Source organism: Leptosomus discolor, chromosome 5 (genome assembly GCF_034619465.1).
Source record: "Leptosomus discolor isolate bLepDis1 chromosome 5, bLepDis1.hap2, whole genome shotgun sequence".
Taxonomy (NCBI): Eukaryota; Metazoa; Chordata; class Aves; order Leptosomiformes; family Leptosomidae; genus Leptosomus; species Leptosomus discolor.
In genome coordinates this window covers 2,126,949-2,147,503 of record NC_141395.1, presented here as the reverse complement: position 1 = coordinate 2,147,503, position 20,555 = coordinate 2,126,949, and the positions used below count along the sequence as shown (strand labels likewise).

General features: G+C 49.3%; 1 protein-coding gene across 1 annotated transcript; it reads right to left on the bottom strand.

The window, feature by feature from the left end:
* Positions 1 to 825: 825 nt before the first annotated feature.
* ARL5A (ARF like GTPase 5A) lies at positions 826 to 11,538 on the bottom strand. Its single transcript, XM_086465088.1, has 6 exons — positions 11,471 to 11,538; positions 9,401 to 9,461; positions 6,211 to 6,358; positions 5,015 to 5,098; positions 2,223 to 2,374; positions 826 to 1,697 (listed from the first exon to the last, which is right to left on the bottom strand). The coding sequence occupies exons 1-6, from the start codon at positions 11,514 to 11,516 to the stop codon at positions 1,649 to 1,651; spliced, it is 540 nt and encodes a 179-aa protein (XP_086321214.1). The 5' UTR covers positions 11,517 to 11,538; the 3' UTR covers positions 826 to 1,648.
* Between the last annotated feature and the right edge of the window lie 9,017 nt (positions 11,539 to 20,555).

Genomic DNA, 20,555 nt, shown 5'->3' with positions numbered 1-20,555 from the left:
AGCAGGCAAACGGGGAGGCAGGTTCGCCGACTGCATTATCCCACAACCAGCCACCAGCACCTTAAAAAGTTCAAATTCAGCTTTTTCTTTAAAATGTCTTCTCCATCCTTACCAGATGTACGAGCTAAGAAAGGCAAGGACGTTTTAAACCAAGTTTTATTTCGCTTTGCTGTACTCCCCAAATACCCATCCCCTGCGCCCAAGGCCACGCACACTTTCCCGACACCGACGGCATCCCAGCCCACCCGACTGCCCGTGTCCTTCACAAGGGTCACGCTGAGCGGCTCCTCCGTGGGACATCCGCCCCGTGGGTGCTACGGCCAGGAAAGGTCACCACGTAGTGTTCTGTCGCTGCTTTAGAATTCCCCCGGGGACCCCGCGGGGGAGTCACGTTTGCCCTGGGACGCCCGGGGGAACATGATCAAGGGGGGACGCGCGGCTTTTCACGTAGTGTCATCGGTTTCGCTCCCCATCCCAGTTCCGCCCATCGCATACAGATACATACACATTTCATGCTCTCAACGAGAGGTGCGCCTTCCGCCGAAAAACACTGAATAGGGAGTATGACTCGTGGTGTAACGTTCAGCGGGACTTCTGAACGCACTGTTGTGCCTCTTCTTTGGTTAAGAACAAAAATAATAAAGGACAATTTTCCCTTTACGACAGCGAAAGGTACTTCTCCTAGACGTGAATCATAAACGAACAGTCCTGCGGGAAAGGAAAAGCAGTACCACAGGACAGCACGACACGCACTGTTCGAAATCACCTCATCCCATGATGACTCCAGTAAAAAAAAAAAAAAAAAAAAAAAAGAAAATCCGCTTCGCTTCACACTCTTGGGCAAATTCTTACCGTTTGCCGCCACCGTAATCTGAAGCTCAATGCAAGCGCCCCGAGCCATCACGGCATCCTCCCTAACTGAAAAATCAGGTGAGAAACAAGCAATGGGCTTAAGAGAGAGTTTGCTTTATAAAGTCGTGATGAGCCAACTGTCCGACCAGTTACGGCCCCGCAGGTAACAAAGGAAAAGATGTTGCGACACGTTGGCCATGTCAAATATTAGCACTACTGTCAACGCACCGACTCAGCTCTACACACTGGTCTGAACAGACTGCAGTTAACCTAAAACTGAGGTATAAATATACACAAGTATGTACAGTACACATACAGGAAAATATTTTTGCATTTGTAACATCGGTAACCTTAAAAATACTGGGAAGTTGATACCTATGCCATTGATTTGCTTGCTAATTCACTGGAATAATGAAGTCAGCCTCTTTGACTAGAGAGGACTACAATGGAATAATAAAACTCAAAATTAAAAGCTCCTTCCTCTCGCTTCATCTTCACCATGCTCAACACTGGACTGTTCTGAGCGGCTGTATCTTGAAAAGAAGGTTGATCACAGCTTTTAAGCGCGTCCTCAGAGGAGAACCAACAGGAAACCAAACGGGAGCCATCATCTGCACCTTTCTTTTTGCTGAATGGTCTTAATTTATATACACGTACGTGTGTGTGCATCTATGTAGAAAATAAAGTTGAAATCAGTTCAGTATAAATACATTTAACCCAAGAATTCTGCCACTGTGAAGGTAATCACCGGTACAGCTCTTTTTAAGCAATGTCTGTGCAAAGAGGTCATTAAAAATCATCTGATCTTAAGTCTTGACATCATCCATTCGAGTCCTTGGCACAGTCTGAAAACAGAAGAGATAATTTTTCAGGAATACATGCACTGCTCAGGATAACCTCAAAGACAATTCCATGGCACCAATTTCAATTCTTCCTAAGAGCTCTGTAATCCTGACTGAAGGAATCATTCCCAGAAACAATGCACTCCAAGAGCAGCAGTTCCTAGGTCTTGTTACACAACCTACAGGTGAGAGGCTTCAGGTCCCAGCTCTTCCAGGCACACGCCGAAGCCATCTCTACTTGCGATTATTCTTAATAATAAACCAGAACAGATTTTAGGTCCTTCCCACCCACACCCTCACTAGGCCCAAATCATCTACAGCTTTACCACCGTGAGGTGAGACTGCGGACTTGACGCGACGGTTGGTTTTCAGATCACACCGATCCCAAGTCAGTATGTTCTGAGCCCAAAAATCTTTAAGTGTAAGATTATTATTGACAGGGGAGGACTGCGTGTTAAAAGCAAGCACCACAATAAAAATACCAAAATAACTCCAGGCTCCCCTCCTACAGACAAGAATAACTCTTACCCCTCTCCAGTTAGAGCACAGCACGCCTGAATGTGCCACTGGTGATCCTTAATGGAAGTCAGTTTCAGAAACTGAGATATTTCAGCTACTGTCATGCACTCTTTAACATCTTGCTTGTTCGCAAAGATCAGCAAACCTGCTTTTTTTAAGTCCTAGGGAGAAAGAAGAAAAAACACGATGATTACAAATCAGCCCTTGGAGGCAAAAGACGCGATACTGAAGTGGAGAAGCTCAAGCCCTAGCAAAAAACCCTCTAAACTATAAAACACTGCAGGCTGATTGACAAGTAACTCCAGAAAATCCTTTGATCCAGCAGACCAACGTCCAATTTTTGCCTAGGATGAGCTGCAGAACTACACCCCGTATCCTGCTGTGCTCCGTGAGGATCAGAGGCGCCCTGTACCCCGTTTGACCCCAACCTCGCAGGCCGTTCCTGCCCGGTATCCAAACCAACCGCCGCACTCTCCCCAGCCTGCCTTTTACCCGCACCCCGCCCTTTCACGCGTTACCACGCCGTTAAGCTCGACGCCAGTACCAAACCAGCAGACTGCGGAGCGGCTCTTGCGCGAGGCGAGAGCGGGTCACCCCACCAGAACTTTTTAAGCACCGCTAAAACCTCGCCACGCCTGACCGCGGGAAGCGCCAGCAGCGTGCGTGGCGGCAGCCGGCCTGGCCCCGAGGCTCACCACAGCCAGAAGCACGCTGTGCCCTCTGCGAGGGAAACCCCACCCGTGAAGAAGCACTGAGGCTGCCCCTGACAGCGTGAAGCGAGCTGCAGCGGTATTTTATTTAGAGGATACAGGGCCTTTGTAGAAAATCACCACTTGGGCTGGGTTAGAATCAAAGGATGGATGGCTGCGTGGAGAAGCATCTTACAACAAACTTCTTTATAAAGGCCCGTGGAATATTTAAACCATCAGTACTAACAGTTTCGAGAACAGCAACCCTAGGGGCAAGCTTCTCTTATCTCAAGCTGCTTGGAGCTACACTGGCACTGGCACGTGTTGTGGAAAAGCCCATCCCTCCGAAAGCAAAAAGGCAGGAAGCCGAGACAACTCAGGCACTTCAAGGCGAATCAGGCACACCGATTCTTACGAGCAGTAAAATTAATTCCCAAATGAACTACTGGTCCAGAAAATAGCTGGAACTGACCTGGGCAACTCAAGTTTGCCTTAACAAAAATGCAATTGAACTGATTAGCAGAAACAAAAGATTTTCAACGACCGTGAGAAAAAGCTATTCTGAACAAATATGTGACTTTCATTTCAGCTTCGGCGTATTGTTGCTCTCTTCAAAGGTCACAGCATCTGGAGAGCGAGCAGAATATACCGAAAACATCCTGTTGTAAAACAATGGGCACATTTACTGTTAGACGGGTGCTTCTGGAGCACAGGAACGCTGCCCCAACACGAAGCAAGGGCATTCGTGCTGCTCGGAGCTCCAGACTTCCCTCATTTCAAAATCAGTTCGTTAACAACTTCTGCGTCTTCCTTTACAGATTACGAAACAGAAGCTGCAGATTTGGTTTAGCAACTGCAACGGACTGGAGAGCACAGCTCGGAAATTCTAACTGGGACGGCAGCAGGCCCAATGGCAACGGTCCCCGCGTGCCACATCGACTACTCCGCCACAAAGCCAGACCTACTGTATTAGAACTTATTTTATTAAACACAATTTTAATTTAAATACCGAAAATCAGCCATTAAGACACTAGGCAGAGCGCGCTTTTTTTCTCAAATGCTTTGGATGGCCACGCTCACTCAAAGGAAACGCAGAGGCAGTCTTTGCCCTCCCTGCAGGCTACTGAACAGTGGCTGCAGTTTAAATACAGAGGTAGTATTTTGGGACCCAGTGCCATCAGTTTTACGCACATCTTTGTACTCAGACACTTCAATTTGGAAGCTCAGTGTCACCTCAAACAAACTGATCCACTCTGCATTAACACTTGTCCTACGGGTGCCAGCAGGAGTCAAGCTCAGGCACCTTTAGCACAAAGCAGGGCCCCGCTCCGGCCGCACCGCCGGGACAGGTGAGAGTCTCCGGGACGTTCGGGCCGTGCAGGACGGGCTCCCTGGCTTACACGGCCGGGCAGTATTTCCCAACCAGACCCAGAGAGCTCAGTGTTAGACCTGACATGGGGCTCGATTTTACAGAGGGCCCCCACAAGTGAAGTCAGCAGACTACGCCCTCACGCTGCGGTTCCATGGACATACAGAACGGCGGCTACTGGAGCCACAGGCAGCCCGTTTCTGCAGCTGTAGAGCCCCTTGCTGTAAGACTAAGGCTGTATGTGTTTCACTGTGGAAACAGAAAACATCAAGCAACCACAAAGCTATCGAAAATAGTAATTAAGTTGTTGGAGGAAACTATTTCTTCTAAAAACTATCGTGTTCAGCCGTTAAGGCGGATTGAACTAGAACAGCCACCGAAGCCATTTGTAAGCCCTAACTTCTGTTTCACTGAAGCACTCAGAAGTTGAAAAGCTACTTTTGTGGGGGTTCTTTTCAGTCATTTGGTATTAATTTACAGCTTTATGGTGAGCTTCACAGAAGACAGAGCCTCCAGCAGGAACAAGCCAGCTCCGACGCAGGACGACCCGCAGCCGGGAGGAGGGGACTGCTGATGTTTGCCCTGGGCTTCACCGGCGAGGCCTCTCCCCGTCCCGGTCTGCCTCCAGCTAGCAGGCCTGAGCGAGAACTTCCACAAACGGTGTGCAAAGCTGCTCTGCTTAACGTCACTCATCCAGCTCTTACCCACAACAAGCACTCGAACAAAACGCAGGGTCTACTCACCTCATGGGCTAACATTTTATACAGCTCTTCTTTAGTCACAGAAATTCTCTCTCTGTCTGTGCTGTCCACAACGACGATGACAAACTTTAAAAAACGAAAAGTTATCAGTCAGAGACCAAACTCTATCTTGCCGGCTGCACACTCGCCAGCAGAACAGATTACTGCTCCCATCACGTAACCCAGACAGGTCAGCTGGATCTCCTGGTATCACCCGACGCCAGGGACGCTGCTCCCAGCCAGAGCGCGGCTGCCCGCAGCACTGCTACGGTTCACAACCTGCGCCGTGGTTTATCTACAAACTCTGACACTTTTGACTTTCTGTTTTCCATTTTGAAGTGAAAAGTTGCCACAGAAAGCAAGTGTTTCTCTAATCCCAGATCTGGTTTTGTTCTTTGCTTTGCATCACTGCACACAGATCCCTCAAATAATCTGTTGCAGCCTTAAAAAGGTAAAACTATCAGCTTTCTCTCTCTACTTCAAATACTAACAGGCAAACAGATACTTGCAAGGGACTCCAAGACCCCCATAGGCTCTATACTTCAAGAGCACTCATGCAGATACACATCATAGCATCTAAGCGGGGAGCACAGGGGAGCAAAGCTAATTATTATAAAAAATAACTTTTTTTTAACACCACATTTAATACCACATAGGGAAGCTTGACTTCAATCACTCTTTTAATCAAGTTCAGTGTATGTGCTGCAACTTCATCTCTAAAGAGTTCGTAAAATTCTTGGTAGTGCTCAAGTAAATTAACCACGGGAGCTTGCAAGGCAGAGCTCCCCCAGCCTCGGGGGACAACGTTTGGGCTTTCAGCCTTTCTCCCGAGGGGTCAGAGAGGTTTCAGAGCACTGCTACCGAGGCAGGGCAGCCACAGCCCGCAAGAGGGGCCCTGCAAGCACGGGGATCTGCGACACCACGCCAAAACGAGCCCCTGCCCTAAGGCTGCAGATCCCCAGGCGCAGAATCCTTCCAAACACGCTGGGTTGAATCGCAGCTCCGTACGTAGGAAACCCAAAAGCGAGTCGGCCCACAGCTCGCTAAGGAGGAGGCTTCAAAAATGGGAACTGGAGTGCCCTGAACAGCCCCGGTGCCATCCAGAGCGCAGGTCAGAGCCCTCTGCGGCGCCCGGTACGCACCCCGGTATGCCGCACGCCCCCCACCAGCGACGCTCCCACCAAGGCGCTCGTGCTCACCTCGGTGTTGGTGTAGTAGGTGTTCCACGAAGACCGAAGAGACTCCTGCCCCCCAATGTCCCACATCAGAAAGCGCGTGTTGTTCACCACGATCTCCTCCACGTTGCTCCCGATGGTGGGGGAGGTATGCACCACTTCGTTCATGGAGCTGCGGAGGGAAGAGCGACGCGGTGAGAAACAGCACAAACCGGCAAGTTACCCGCGTTATCGAGCGGCTCAGGACTCCGACCTGACCTCCTCCCATAAAAACCAAACTGGATGGTGATTCCGAGGTAGAAATCTGAGGGGGGGGATTTTAGCAAATGCTCCTTATGTGGCAAATAGAGACAAGGTTTGATGGTGGAGGGCGAGTAGCGATAACAACAAATAAAAACGGCCATAAAAAAGGACTCGGTGAACTATTAATAATCAAATTACAGAGCTGAGAGAGCAGTCATGAACGAGACTATAAGTAATTAAATCATAAAGCTGCGAGAATATTTCCTTCAGAAGCTGTTTTAAGCGGTCAGCTTTCCTTTTTCCAGGCTGATTTTGGCACGCATGCGAGAGAGCCGTTGTTTTGCTTCAAGAATGTGGTTAAGCCACAAGATTTCCAAGGCTGCAGAAAAACAACAACTCATCATCCAGCTCCATGGAACGCACTACATCTCACTCTCCTCCCTGTCTAGGCCACTAAGAACGTATCTTCTTCACAGTTCAGTGGCTTTATGTCCAACCTTCCTTCCCTTCTCCCTCCAGCACAGTCCAACAATGCTACTTTCTGGAGAAAATGCAGATATTAGGTATTTCAAATATATCGCTTTAGAGATACTGAGCACAGCTTTGTCATTCAGACCACCAGTTTTCCCATCAACAGTGATGACCAAATGTGTACTCTGGATACTTCTGGAGTTCAAATTATTTAAACTCTACCGTATGGGACATGCAAAAAAAATTAAAAGGAGCTTCAAGGAAAACGTCAACCATTTTCAAAGAACTTGACTGTTTTTTCTTCTGATAATCTTGATTTTTTTTTTTTTTTTTTTTCATTTTATAGAAATATTTTTCTGAAGCTTTAGCAGAGCTTTTCAGGACAGTGACAGCCATTTGGGACTGTAGCAGTGCTGGCATACTTCTTGGAGAGGATACAGAGACCTGAGGAGACAAAGGGATGCTCCGGTGTTCTGAGAAGAACCCCCAGTCACCCAGCGCCTTAGCAGCCCGTAACAAGAAGCCTCCTCACCACACACGTTCGAAGGCAACTACGTAAGGGAAAGAGGAGGATTAGAAGAACGAACCATAAAATCAAATTAAAAATAACAACGATGGAAGAAGATGCCTGTGGCCAATTTCCTATTTAAAAAACAGGTTTCAGCAGAGTTCTGTAACGCTGGGAGGAGACTCATCGTGAATCCCCTTCCCTGGGCTGGACTGCAGCCTTTCACGTTCGAGCTGCTGGCACCTCGCCGTTTGCAACACGATCGGTGGATCTTTCCCTCCTCCCCGCCGAAACAAGGTGAGCACGAAGCTTAATGGCCTTCCCAGACACCCGATCACCAACTCCTGCTGCCACCTGAGCGGGGGGAGGAGATCTGAGTAGGAGAAATGAAGCATCTGTGGAGCTGCTGAGATCTGTGAGAAGAATGACCCCCCCCGCAATGTCTGCTGTGACCCCCCCCCCGACACCAAAGTAATGGCCAGTGCACCAACCAACACCCGCTGTCCTGCTAGTTACCTCTGCCCGTCTCTTACGGGAGGAGTTAAACGTTATTTATTCGTGCTCAGCACACTTGGTAAGAGAAAAAATAGGATATGCACAGATGGAGGTAGGGCTGAAGGAGGAGTCAAGCAGGAGGAACAGAGGACAGCACTCACACAGAGCTCTGTCAAAGCGGCAACAGAAGAAGAGAGAAGGGGAAGTCCTGTGGAGCTAAAACGGGTGTAAAGGAAAAGGAGGCACAGAGAGACCTGCTGTGCAAAAGGGAAAAGAAAACACTGAGACCGCAGAAATAAGATGATGAGAAGAAACATGAGGCATCGGTGGAGGAAGTGGAAAGACAGAGGCAGCATTAAAATGCACCGAGGACAGCCCTCAGCTGCAGCAGTCCCTAGTCTGAAAAAATATTCTTCATTCTATTTATGCCTTTTAAACTCTCTCGCTCCCAACTTAAAACAGCGATAACCACCCTCATCTTTTCACTGTCTCTGCAGCGCGTGCTAGGGCGTAAGCGGCTGGAAGCGCTGCACGAGTGGCACGTTTCAGAAAGGCAAAAGCAGATCACAATTTGACAAAACCCGAACGTTTTAAGGAAGCGTATTTGAAGCGTAGGACTGGTCCAGCATGGCCATTATCACTCAACAGGAATTATCCCCGATACTGACTCAGGAACACCTTGACTGCTTCACGTGAGAAACCGCAAACCTGTTTCTCTGACAAACAGGCCTTGAGTCGCCTGTCCTACCTAGAAACTTGCGAGCCTCGGGACAGATTTGTACCCTTTTATCAAAACGCAGCCGAGGCCCAGAGATACGAAGCTTGCACACGTTTCACGTGACCCAGCAGCCAGGTTAGCGCAAGACAAACACGAGCCAACGCCACCGCTGAAGGCAGAGGCTGCACGACAGCTACCAACGCTGGCGGCTCAAACAGAGCCCAGCCTGGGCAGCACGGGCTGCCACCAGCCGCAGAGCGACGCTGCCCTGGGTTCAGCCAGCGCCCAGCCTTCCTCCTCCATCCTGCCCGCAAACGACACGAAAGGACGTCTCGGTAGGCAGGACGCAGGCCGCGGCAGGGAGGGGTCGGGCTTCGCTGCTTTGCTTCTCCCCAAACAATTTGTTTAGCATTTACACGGGTCGGTTCAGCAGCGCTGTCCTGTGGCTAAACCTCACCATAATAATATTTTATGGAGCTGGCAAACGGCCCACACGGTGACACCGAAGGCAGTTGTGATTAAGTGGTAATAGCGACGTAATCTGATAAATAAAAGCTCTGAACAAAACCTTATTCATACACCAGGCGAAATACAGACCTCTTCCAAACTCCAAACACGCGCTTTGACCCACTGCCACCTCTACTGCGGTTCAGCCATCTTCAGCGCGACGCTTTCAGAGTAAAAACTAACTAACCGGGGAAGCAGCGACCACGAGTCAGAGCGACACGTACAACGCGCACCTTGAAACGCGGGAAACGTCCTCCGCAGCTCGTACTTACAATTGGTAGAGAATGGTGGTTTTCCCTGCATTGTCCAGCCCAACAATGATTACTTTGTGCTCTGAAATGAAAACAGCAATAGTAAGTCACAACGTTAACTTTGCTGTCGCGATAACAACGCTGTTAGGAAACAAGGTTAGCCCTGATTTTTTTTTTACTGCTTTCCTCAGCAAACACTGCCGAACTTCAAGTGCCGCTTTGCACGGGCCATACCTAAAGGTTCGTTTGTCTGTGGAGGCGTGAAAACCCGCGCACTGTTCTGAGCAGGTTAAGTGACTGTCCACGCTGCCCCCTCTGCACATCGACAGGAACAATTCTGGAGAGATTACAAGCGGATTTTTTCCTTCTCTAAACTGCCAGAGCATTCTCACCCTCCAATCCTTCCCCAAGCTTCTCCACACTTTCACAGGCCGCAGCAGACTCTGCTCCCTATTCCCCCGCTGCAGCAGCTCTCCAGAGCACAGGCTCACGCAGGCGAAACGCCCCTTTCCGAGGCCATACTTTTGTTACGGCCCGCGACACCTTCACCCCTTCGCTGAGAGCTGTTCAAAACCACACCAGCGCCGCGCTCGCGCCGCAAGCAGGGCGACCCACCTGCCCCCCTCAGTGTCCTCCTTTCCTTTCAGCAGGTTTGGCACCTGGAGAACAGATTTGCCTCCGAGTATTTTACAGCACGCCCTCAACCCCATTTCGTTTGAGAGGAACCAACGAGCGGCACACAAAACTACTCTGACACACAGGCAAACGCGTTTTGGAGCTCAATGCCAGAACCAATTGTTTCTATTTAGCACGTTCTTTCCTCTACACCACAGAACTGAACTTGAATTCTACAGCTGGTGGTGTCAGGCACATTCAAACTGACGATTTCCAGGGCGAGCGAGCGCTGCCTGCTCTCACCTGTGTCACACAACTTTTACCTGCGCAAATAACCTTCGCTTCAACCAGACTATTTGTGCAACAAAAGCTTTGTGAGAAGGGGCTTTCTTCCCCCCGCCCCCCCCCCCCCCCCCCCCCCCAGTGCTCTGCAGGGGCAACAAAAAGCCATTCAAAGCCTGCCCAAGCTTCAGACGACCAGGGATCAATTCCTTCTGTCAGCAAAGAACGCTCGCACTGAGTTATCACGGGGGAGAGCGGGAGGGGATAGGGGTCAGGTAAGTGGGGTTTCTCGGTTTTGGTTTTATCAATATTGTGTGGTTTTGCAGAGTTGTCGTACATACCGTCAAAGATAAATTCCAGGTTTAATAACTTTGCATAACTGCACAATATTGTAAAAATAGCTGCTTACCTGACCCCCCATAACTAGGAACTTTTGTTTCTGGTGTGATGTTGCCAGCATAGTGGATGTTAGGAAATCAGCTGGAACAGAAGATCTGAGGTGGGGCTGGACGCTACAAGACAAAAATATTTTGTTGCATTTGCACTAGGTGTTAATGGGCATATAACCGGGACATTCAACATGCAGGTGTGAGTGTATTTAAGGCCACTCCAGATCAAATTTAAAACACCTTACAAACGCGGGTAAGAGCCTCAGTGTGTGATTGATAGTTAAAAGTTACAACCCTCATTAAAACCTTCCAGCAAAGGCGTCACAAATCTGAAATTACTTCTAACGTGTACTCCACGAACGAGCGATTTTGCCAGATATCGAGGTTTATCCCTTAAACCCGCTAATAAAGCCCGCTCTGCAGACAACGAGAGGAAACCACACGCTACCACGCAACCCAGCCTGTATTCTTTCGGCAGACGTTAACATTTTCACATTCCACCTTGCAGGAAACGAGCTTTCCAATGACTTAAGAAGGGAAAGGGAAAAAAAAAAAAAAAAAAAAGGTTTAACACCACCCCCCCACCCTCCCCAACTTTTCCGCCCGCCGCCGCTTGTGTATGTTCCCCCCCTGGCCTCCACCTCGCCCTTTAGCCCCGAAACTCCGGGGGTTTACAAGGGCGGGCACCCCCCTCCCCAACCCGGCCGCCCCACAAGCGCCGAGGAACCGCCGCCGCCTCAACCCCATCGCCCTCAGGCCCGGCCCGGCACCTGCCCGCCCCGACACCGTCTTTTTTTGCCCTCACCTTGATGGTTGAACAGCCTCCATATCCTAGTAAAGAGGATCCCCATCCTCAGCCGGGGCAGCTCCGGGCCTCGCCGGTTCCCTCAGGGTTTCTCCCGTTCCCGGGGACCGCGGGCGGCTCAGGGCCCGGCCCAGCGCCCGCTTTGCCGACGGAAAGGCGGGCTAGGGCCTCGCCGGGCCTGCTCACGCTCGGACATCGCCGCCACCGCTACCCTCCCGGCTCTTCTCGTTTCACCGGGCCGGCGGCGGCGGAGGAGAGAGCAACGCGCTGCGACCCCGCGGCCACCGTAGGGACGGGGGAGGTGAAAGGGGGGGGGGGGGTTGTGTGGGGGGTGGTGGCGGACGCGTTACTTTGACGTAAGGAGGCGCGGCCGCGGCCGCCATTACGCGACTCCGCCTCAGCGAGCGGCTTCCCGCGGGGAAGGCCGCGATCGTCCCGCCGCCTCAGCGAGGCGGCGGGACGATCGCGGCCTTCCCCGCGGGAAGCCGCTCGCGTTTAAGGTTTTTTTTCCCGCCCAAGGGGTTTCCGTGAAGTCGGTCACTCGGCGGCTGCGGAAACGCGACATTCGCCTCACTATTTAATTATTTAAAGCATATCCCCCCCCCCCCAGCCAAGTCCTGTGCCGAAACTTTTTAACACCTCAGGAATTAAAAAAAAAAAAAAGAACAAACAGCAGATAATAAATTCACCTCTGCGATCGGCTGCAGACAAGACACAGGGGTGTTTGCCCCCCTTCATTTGACCGAAATTCTGCTTTATTGAGCAGAAACGCCGCGGTGTTCGCATCAGCAGCACCAACATTTCTAAAGGTCTTTAGTAAACTGCTGTGCAAATGCTTAAATTTTAAATGCTTAACATTTTAAATGCTTAAATTTTACACGATTCGGGTCAAAGTTTGTCTTTCTGGCCACGGTGGATGTGAATTGGAGCCACAGGGTCTTTTCAGCACTGGGTTTGGTGGCTGAAAAGGCCTTTTTGGGGAGCCCTAGAGCTGTTGGACACGGCTTTGTTTTAAAGCAGCGCTGGTTAAAGAAAACCCCATGCCTGTGCTTCTCCGGAAAAGCAAATTTAACGTTGGGAGAGCGTGAAAGCGTGGAACTGGCGGAAAGTCCGGTTTTTAAGCTCAAAAGGCACCTCTGAAGCTCAGAGTTTTGAGGTCTCGATCACCTCAGCAATCCGATCGAGATGCTTTTCATTCAGAAGCTTGGCCGGGTGGCAGCTGAGCCAGCCTCGGAGTCGTGCGCTGTCCCCGCTGGTTTGGGATGGAGAAGCCTCCATCTTGCGATGCAGAAGCTCCTCTCGGGCTGGGGTGCCTGAAGGAGCCTCCCTGCCCTTAAAGTCTTTTAAGTCCTCTGGACGTGCTCGTGTCCCTCAGGACTGTCTGCATTACACAACAGAACTTTCTGCATGTTCGGGGTTTTTGCTCCTTGTTCCGTGTTGGCCTCTCACCTCCATCACAGCCTCCCATTTTCCTGACCGCTGGCTCTGGTTTTTCCCCCCGCGCCGTTGCAGGCTGGCACACCTACTCGCACGGTTCCACCTCCGCCTTCCTTACTTCTCGCCTGGTATGCTGCTGTCATCTTTCCACGTGGGATCTGTCCCCCTTCCCATATGATACATTCGTATTTCAGAGGTTTTTTTGCTTTTAGCAGCTTTAATTCTGACAGTGGCTTCTCGCTTTTATTTTCCCTGCTGCAATAATGGCCCGCAGTCGAAGCAGTGAGGCTGCTAGCGATCGCCGAGTTCTGCGTCTGCAGGCTTCCATGCTTTCTGTTGCAGTGAAGGGGAACGTACGGTCCTCCAGAGCTGAAGAAAATAAATATCCTGATAATAAACTGGCATGTTACAACTTCAACAGGATAAAAATAAACCATGCGCTGCACTAGTGACGGGATCTGTAGTCATCCAGGTTTAAAGCCACTGGATAAAGAGTCTGTTATATCCATGGTGCTCGTGCTTTATGCTTTTTTTCAGCATCAGCAGTCGCGCTGCGGTATCAGCTGCCTAATATGGCAGGAAGAACGCAGCCCAGACACCTTCTGGCCTGGCCTGTGAAACCTTCCTGTGCCGAACAGTCACCGGCAGGCTGTGGGGAAAATAAAAGGGTCTCTTTAGGCTGTTTACCCTTTAGGGGTTTGGTCTGCTGGTTTAGAATTATATTGCTGGGTTTTAGCCTCAACCGTGGCAATCAGCACGGCTTTGGGAAAGTAGCGATGCTTTATCATGTGCGGGTGCAATGCAAGAGCGGCGTCTTTACAAGATGGATGAGTATCTGCTGTGTTAATTTAGGATTAGGAAGCTGCTGTCGAGAAGCTCTGGCTTCCCTCTGGTACCTGAAGGGTCCTGTCAGACGCTTGCAGGGCAGCCTGCTTCCACCTGCGCTGCTGCTTTTTTACCTGCTAGCGCCAATGTTGGCCTTCCTGTTGCTGGTGGACGTTTTCTGAGAAGGCACTCAAACCGGCAGGGCTTACCGGGAGTGGCACAGGTTCCTCCTGGAAATTCAAAAAAGCCCGTTTCAGGCTGCGTGCGCTCTGTTCCGAGCCGCCGTCAGGCAGACGGCGGGTCGCCTGAGCCGCGTGGCAGCACCGCGGCGGCTGCCTACGGGAGGATTCCACCCGTGGAGGGGAAAATACTTCTGCCCAGAAGAAACCCGAGCACGTCCAGGAGACAAAGATATGTTGCCTATGAACTTTAAACTTCTAGGATCATATGAAAACACACAAAAGAATGTATTTTTGCTCCGTTACATTTATTTTCAAGACCTTAAGCTCTTGATTAACAGCTTGAAACTGGCACGCTTGTATCTGGTTTTGACCCCCTAGACAAGGTAGCTCAGTCAAGCAGAACTTGAAGAGCCCTGCGTGTGCGTTAGCTGCGTCAAAGCCGAGGTGAATTCCCGGGGGGGCCCACCTGGCTCCCGACAGAAGCGCCGAAGAAGCGAGCACGCTCTGCAGCTGCTTCCCGCAGGCGCCGCCAGGCCCGGAGGGATGCGGGAGGAACGTCCCAACGGGTGGAAGGTGCCCGAGCCCCGCTGACGGGATGGCCACCGCCGCTCTCCCGTCCGACCCAAGGAGAAGGGCAGCGGCGCGGGGAGCCCAGCAGCACAACGCCCTCCCGGCTCGGGGCGGGGGCTCGGCACAACCCTGTGCCGCCGCACCGCGCGTGGCAACGCTCTGCTTCCAGGGTTTTGTGGGGATCCCCGCACCTCTGCGGGGTCGCTGGTTCCCGTTCCGCGCTCTGTGGAAGAGGCAGCACGGGACTCTCCGCTAGAGGTAGCATCTTTCAGTGCTTTGTTGTTCTCAAGACACTATAAACAGCATTTCGTTTTCTTTTAATTAGTCATTCAATCCTTAACACCTCACAGCAGCCCGATACATGTTTCTGCCTAGGAACCGATTTTACACCCCTATGAATCACGCCGAGGACCAGGTCCAAAGCCCGTTAACGGTCATGAGAATCCTTCAGCCGAGCAATTGGCTCAAAGTTATTTTACTTCTCGATGGAACCGTGAGATATTACATGCATTTACTTATTTTGGAGTTGCAGCTATTTAAGAGCAGATAGATTTTAAAATAAACATTCGTTTCACGGGCCAGATGCGCCTCCTTCCTCAGAATCTCATTAATTTTTACTAAAAACGCTCACACGTGAAGCGGCTGCCAAAAGCTATCGGCAAACAGTGAAAATACCACAATGCTCCCGTTTTTCTCAAGTGACTCTTCCGAGCTTTTTTCCCCAACCACAAGCGCAGAACACAAAGAGACTTAAAACGACTTTTAAACGGTTTGTAGGTTTTTTTTTTTCATTTATTGTAGAAAAGTTATTGTAATGCAGTTCGGTTTTGTACATCTAAATTCCATAAAACAAACCCATAGAAATGAGGATACTGTCAGCATGCAGGCCGCGTTTTCTTTTTTAAACGATTCTGATCACAAAAATAACACCACTTTCTTCTTTCTTTGGAAGCCACTAAAAGCAGAGGGAGAGCAAAGCATGCAACACTGTACACATTTGCATAGTATATGTTACCCAGCATGCCTTGTCGAATGCTACACATACAGTATCTATAGAAGTAAAACAGAAAGGGGCAAATCGGCAGAAAACACAAATTTGTGGGGTTTGGGTTGGTTTTAAGTAAAGGCAGTCACGTCTTTACCAGCCTGACTCAACTGGCCCCCAGTGAGGCTGGAGGGAACGCTGCCAAGCAATCACTGGGAACCAGTTTGGGGGCAAACCAGAGATTTTCTGGGATCCGAGAAGCCCAAGGTCCATTGTTTGCGGTTTGAACGACCGCCTCCGTCTCCCCGACGGTTCTCTCCACCCCCCCGCCCAGAGGATTTGCGTATCGCTCGATTTCCCGTGCTGCTCTCGTACGAGGTCACCTCTGCTGACCGCCCCGTAGGTCTGCAATGCTCAGCAGCACCAGCGGCAGGGTCGGGTGGGCTCATCCACAGCTCTTGGGGTGCGACACCCTCCTCTCCCCCACCTCCCTGGCCCCCTGCACGACAGCAAGTAGCTCTGTATCCCCAGGAACTACTTTACTGGGAGCAAATTTCATTCCAGACCTTGGGCTACTAGTGTGTTCGTGGTACAGTCATCAGTCACCTGCCCAAATCCATACATTGGCCAAAATTGGACGTTATTAACGTCATTTCAGCTTTGAGGAGGAAATCAGCAGAAATGAATGCAGTGGGCTTTCTGATTTTAAAAGGTTCTTCTTCATGAAGTAATATGGAAGGAATAAAAGTTATTGAAAAATCAATCACATGTGCAAAATGCAAAGCTTAGAAAGAAACTGCTGAAGTGTGAGACAGCGAGTTAAACTGATCAAAAATGCAATAAATCCACTGACGCTGGATCAAAAAATCTACCCTCCTCTTTTTTTTTTTCCCCAAAATGCCGTGCCAAACACGATAGTGGAATTATCGTAAAGTTGTGCTATCACAAATGTGCTTCTTTTTCCTTGCTCTGTTTTTACATCATCGGCAAAATACATTACTCTGTACTGTACAATCTGTTTTCTCACTACATGGATTCTCTACTGCTTCCACGGAGTGCAGTGAGTATCAAGGGGGCTGTGGCGTTCAGTTTAGATCCATTTGGGTTTTCAGGAAATCTTGGCAAGGCGTACGATGATCCGTGTGGGACATTTATGGCCGGACCTTGCCCACACGGCCTTTCGGAGAAGACCGCGATAAACACCGGGTCTGCAGGATCTCGTCCAGGCAGTAACTCGCTGCCAAGAAACTTAAGGGGCAAAGGCAAATCTACTAAACGTCACGGAGACCAAGGCAATGCCACTCCCAGCTTCACGGCTTTCAAAGGAATAAAGCGGTGACACACTCTTCCTAACGTTTTAAATGATTTCCACCTTCTCCCAGAATTCTCTGGATGGATTCAATCACAGTATTTCTCTTGACTTCTCAAATGGGTAAGATCTCGCCACAAATAATGGCGAGATCTTAACACAAATCTCCACACCACGGAGCACTTTCAGCTCTTTCTCCAAGTTAATTCTTTACATACATTTTATGCTATTAAAAAAGCGTCCCTTTATCTTTAAAGACCTACCTTTATTTTTCTATATAAAATAAACTGGACTTGAATAATAATCTAACAAAGGTTATTCAGACGATGACTCATCAAAGAATACACTCTCTTTTGGCATCATTTTAAAGATAGTGGGAACTTAATGCCCCCCCCCAGTTAAAACTGGCTACGCTACCGTACCTTGCAGTCTGGTCACTCCCCGTAGAAGCCCCGTCTGAAGGACTGCGGGGGTGACTGCAACACGACACACGGCAGCACAACCCCGTGTATCCAAACCTGGATCAATACCCACTGGGGGAACACAACCCAACTTTGAAACACACGCTTTTAGGAGCGAAAACGGATTTGTATAAATGGTATTTTACAAAACGTGTTTAGTTTTTTTTTTTTTTTTCTTTTGTGGTCTCCAATTGTTTTTGCTTTGAAAAAAAATCATGGCATCAAGGACAGGCTTCATAAGCACTGAACTTGGAACCCAAACTGCAGCAGAGGACACGTTCAGTACGCTCTTAAAGAAAAAAATGACTCGTGAAAGCCCTACCCTACCCGCATCAGTATGCCACAACGTGGAAGTATGAGCAGGATTATTTTGAGAGCGGCAATGTCAGCAAAGACACGAGGTTCTGGGGCATTTCAGAGAAGTCTACGGTGTTGAGACCGAACTGAATTCAGATTTGCAGCCAAACGGGACCTGAAGTTACGGGTGTACGCACACCCAGAGGAACCACCGTCATCTCGTTACTCCTACCGCCACTCTCCTCCTGTCTGTAACCTTCCCGGAGCAGGTACTAAACGCTACGTTAAAAGCACGGAGCACACAAGGTTAAACCCCCAAATACCAACAAGACGTTCTCCCATTTGCAGCGAACCCACCGCTGCGAGCAGGATCACCGGCCACGGCGTCTGCCGCGGCACGGAGCCACCTCCAGCCCTTCGGCTGCCTGCCTCCGGCAGCGGGCGGACGAAGGGCCGCGCGCCCGGCCGCGGGCCCAGCGCTCGGTAGCCACTGCGCCACTGCAAAGGTACCTGCTCTTGCCTCCGGGTGCAGAGTCGGGGCTGCCGCGGCGCGGTGCTTTCTCAGGATAAAACGGAGGTGTCGGGCCGTACTGCGCTATCGATTCTCTAGCGGAGGATTTTTGCCAGGCTGACCTGTTCCGAAAATGATCGTGTAACTTGGGCCAGGGCTTATAAGCCAGTGTTGGATACAGAGCGGCCCTAGGCAGATCCCTTCGAACATCATTTCATAACACGCTCAGAAAACATCACCGGTCGTGAGCTGCACGTCCCACGGGATAAGTGTTCCTCTACGGAACTCGTAAAAGAACCTGTACGTCTGTTACATACAACTTGCCAAAGTGTTTTAAACTGAAAGTTTAACAATTATTTGTCTGTGGAGTGGCTTCGAGATTTTAAAAACACTTTGTTAATTCATCCCCAACCATACGAATGCACTGCCATACATCGTCCTTGGATACTGAGACTGTTGTTACCACCTTTATTGGCTAAATTGTCATTAATCCAGGAGTGTCTGATGAAAAACTCTGATAACAACGGCAACAAAAATTAAAAAAAAAAAAATCAACGTTTTTATAAACATTTCTGAAATCCTCTGTATAAGCCAGAGCTTAGGAACAGAACTCAGATCTTTAATTAAATATTTTCATAACAAGAAGAAAAGGTATGAGGACTAGAAAATTAGTTTTTCTATGTGTTCAGGAATACAGGAACGTCACGGTTTTACACAGCGCCACCGCGCCGTGACTCACAATGCAGCCAAGTTCCAACACAGATACCGTGAGCTGACGTGTCCTGAGCAACATCGTGGCTTTTCCCCATCGCTGTGTCTCCTAAACATAATTTACTTTCTAAAAGAAAGCCTTCCCGTAGCTCGTAGCTAGAATAAATTAATAATCTATTAGCATGTTCAGTATATTTGTACTGAAAGATAGAGCTATCTGCAAAGAGTGAAAAACCAGCAGGCAAGGAGACCTGCTGGCTCGCTTACAACTGGTTCCTGATATAAACTGGAAGGGGCAGGGTGAGAGGAGAGGGTGAACTAATTACGTGCACAAGTAAAGTAAACGTAAACCCATATCGTAACGGAACTCAGTGTGTTCTTTCAGGACAATACGCGACTTCCCTCAAAAGCTTGTTTTTATGAGAACAAACAAAGCAGTTTTGGCACGTCAGATGCTGCCGGTGATGGAATTTGTGCCTACGTGTCGTGGGGACCCTTCCCTTCGCTAGCGTGACATGGAAGACTTAAAAACAAGGCTCCAAAGGGCCCTAGAAATAAATGACATTTTTGTCTAGGAAATGGTAAAGCACTAACCTTGTTTGCTAGAAAATATATGTAGGTGCTTCGCCGCTACCTGCCAGTAAAATGCGAATATCTTCAAGCAGTTAAATGATCTGATCCCTAATGCTACTACGGAATAAAGATAAGCAGCTGTCTAATCTAGGTTTATACATCTCAGTGCATCCCTTGCAATTAATACTTTAATGCACACAAACAAGAAACTTATTAAAGCTTATAGAAAAAATGTTTTGCCTAACGCCTTCTTTCTCATGCAGGTATGTGTGCTGTACAGGTAACAAAGGTCTGTAAAAATTACTGGAGAATGCTCCACTGTGCTATAGCAGGAAATATTAGAGGAGGCAGCTGAAGCTACCGCTCCCAGACCAGATCTTGCCGTGCTTTCTCAGCCTAAATGCTCTTCCGGAGGCATTCAGCCGGAGAAAATCAAACAGGATCGGGTCTGTCACATCCATTCCTAACTCTGCTACTCCAACGGATGCAGATATTTCCATTTTTTTCTTGGTAACCGGCCCCTTCGAATGGTGTAGTGGTGCTGAAGGCTGCCTTCTAGGCAGTGAAGTCGTTTAAAACGTGAATCGTGCATCCACAAACTTTTACTGCCACTAGAGACGTTTTTGGTTGTACCAGGTATGAGATGAATTCCTTCTCTCGCTGTTAACATCGAGAACCAGACTCAACAGTGGTGGAACATACCAGTGATCTTTGCTAACTGGTCCAGAAAGCAGATGAAACCATAATATTCAGGAAATTCGTTTAGTGCTACATGCTTTCACAGCCTACTCTCACCAGGCTTTGGGAAGAAAACAAGCGAATATAAAAGTTAACGATCCTCGTTTTTGAAAAAGTGGTTTTGACACGACCGTGCATAAAGCAACGCCTGCTCAGCAGAGTTCCGTCGGTGCTGGAGGACGCATGCCGCGGGGAACGCCAGGAGTCTCTGCTTAAAGACATTAGTGGGTGGTACAAACCGCTCAACTACGGTCAATTTTTCAATCACATTGGATCTAAGGCTTCACTGATCAGGTAAGACACAAGGTCCAATCACCTAAATTCCTCTATTTAAAGAAACTGAAGACTCAGTAGGTGAGAAGAAGTGGTTGTTAGAAGTAAGGCAGCAATATCTCCAAAGATTTACCATCGATCACTCAATCAAAAACGTCACCTCTACGACTTTACCGTGAGCAGCCTTTTTCCAGGTGCTCCGTTTTTATTGCA

Coding starts and splice junctions, on each gene's coding strand:
- ARL5A (XM_086465088.1), bottom strand. CDS start 11,516: ATGGGGATCCTCTTTACTAGGATATGGAGGCTGTTCAACCATCAAG. Junction 9,462..11,470: donor GAGGCTGTTCAACCATCAAG/GTGAGGGCAAAA, acceptor TTTTCATTTCAG/AGCACAAAGTAATCATTGTT. Junction 5,099..6,210: donor CCTACTACACCAACACCGAG/GTGAGCACGAGC, acceptor CGTTTTTTAAAG/TTTGTCATCGTCGTTGTGGA.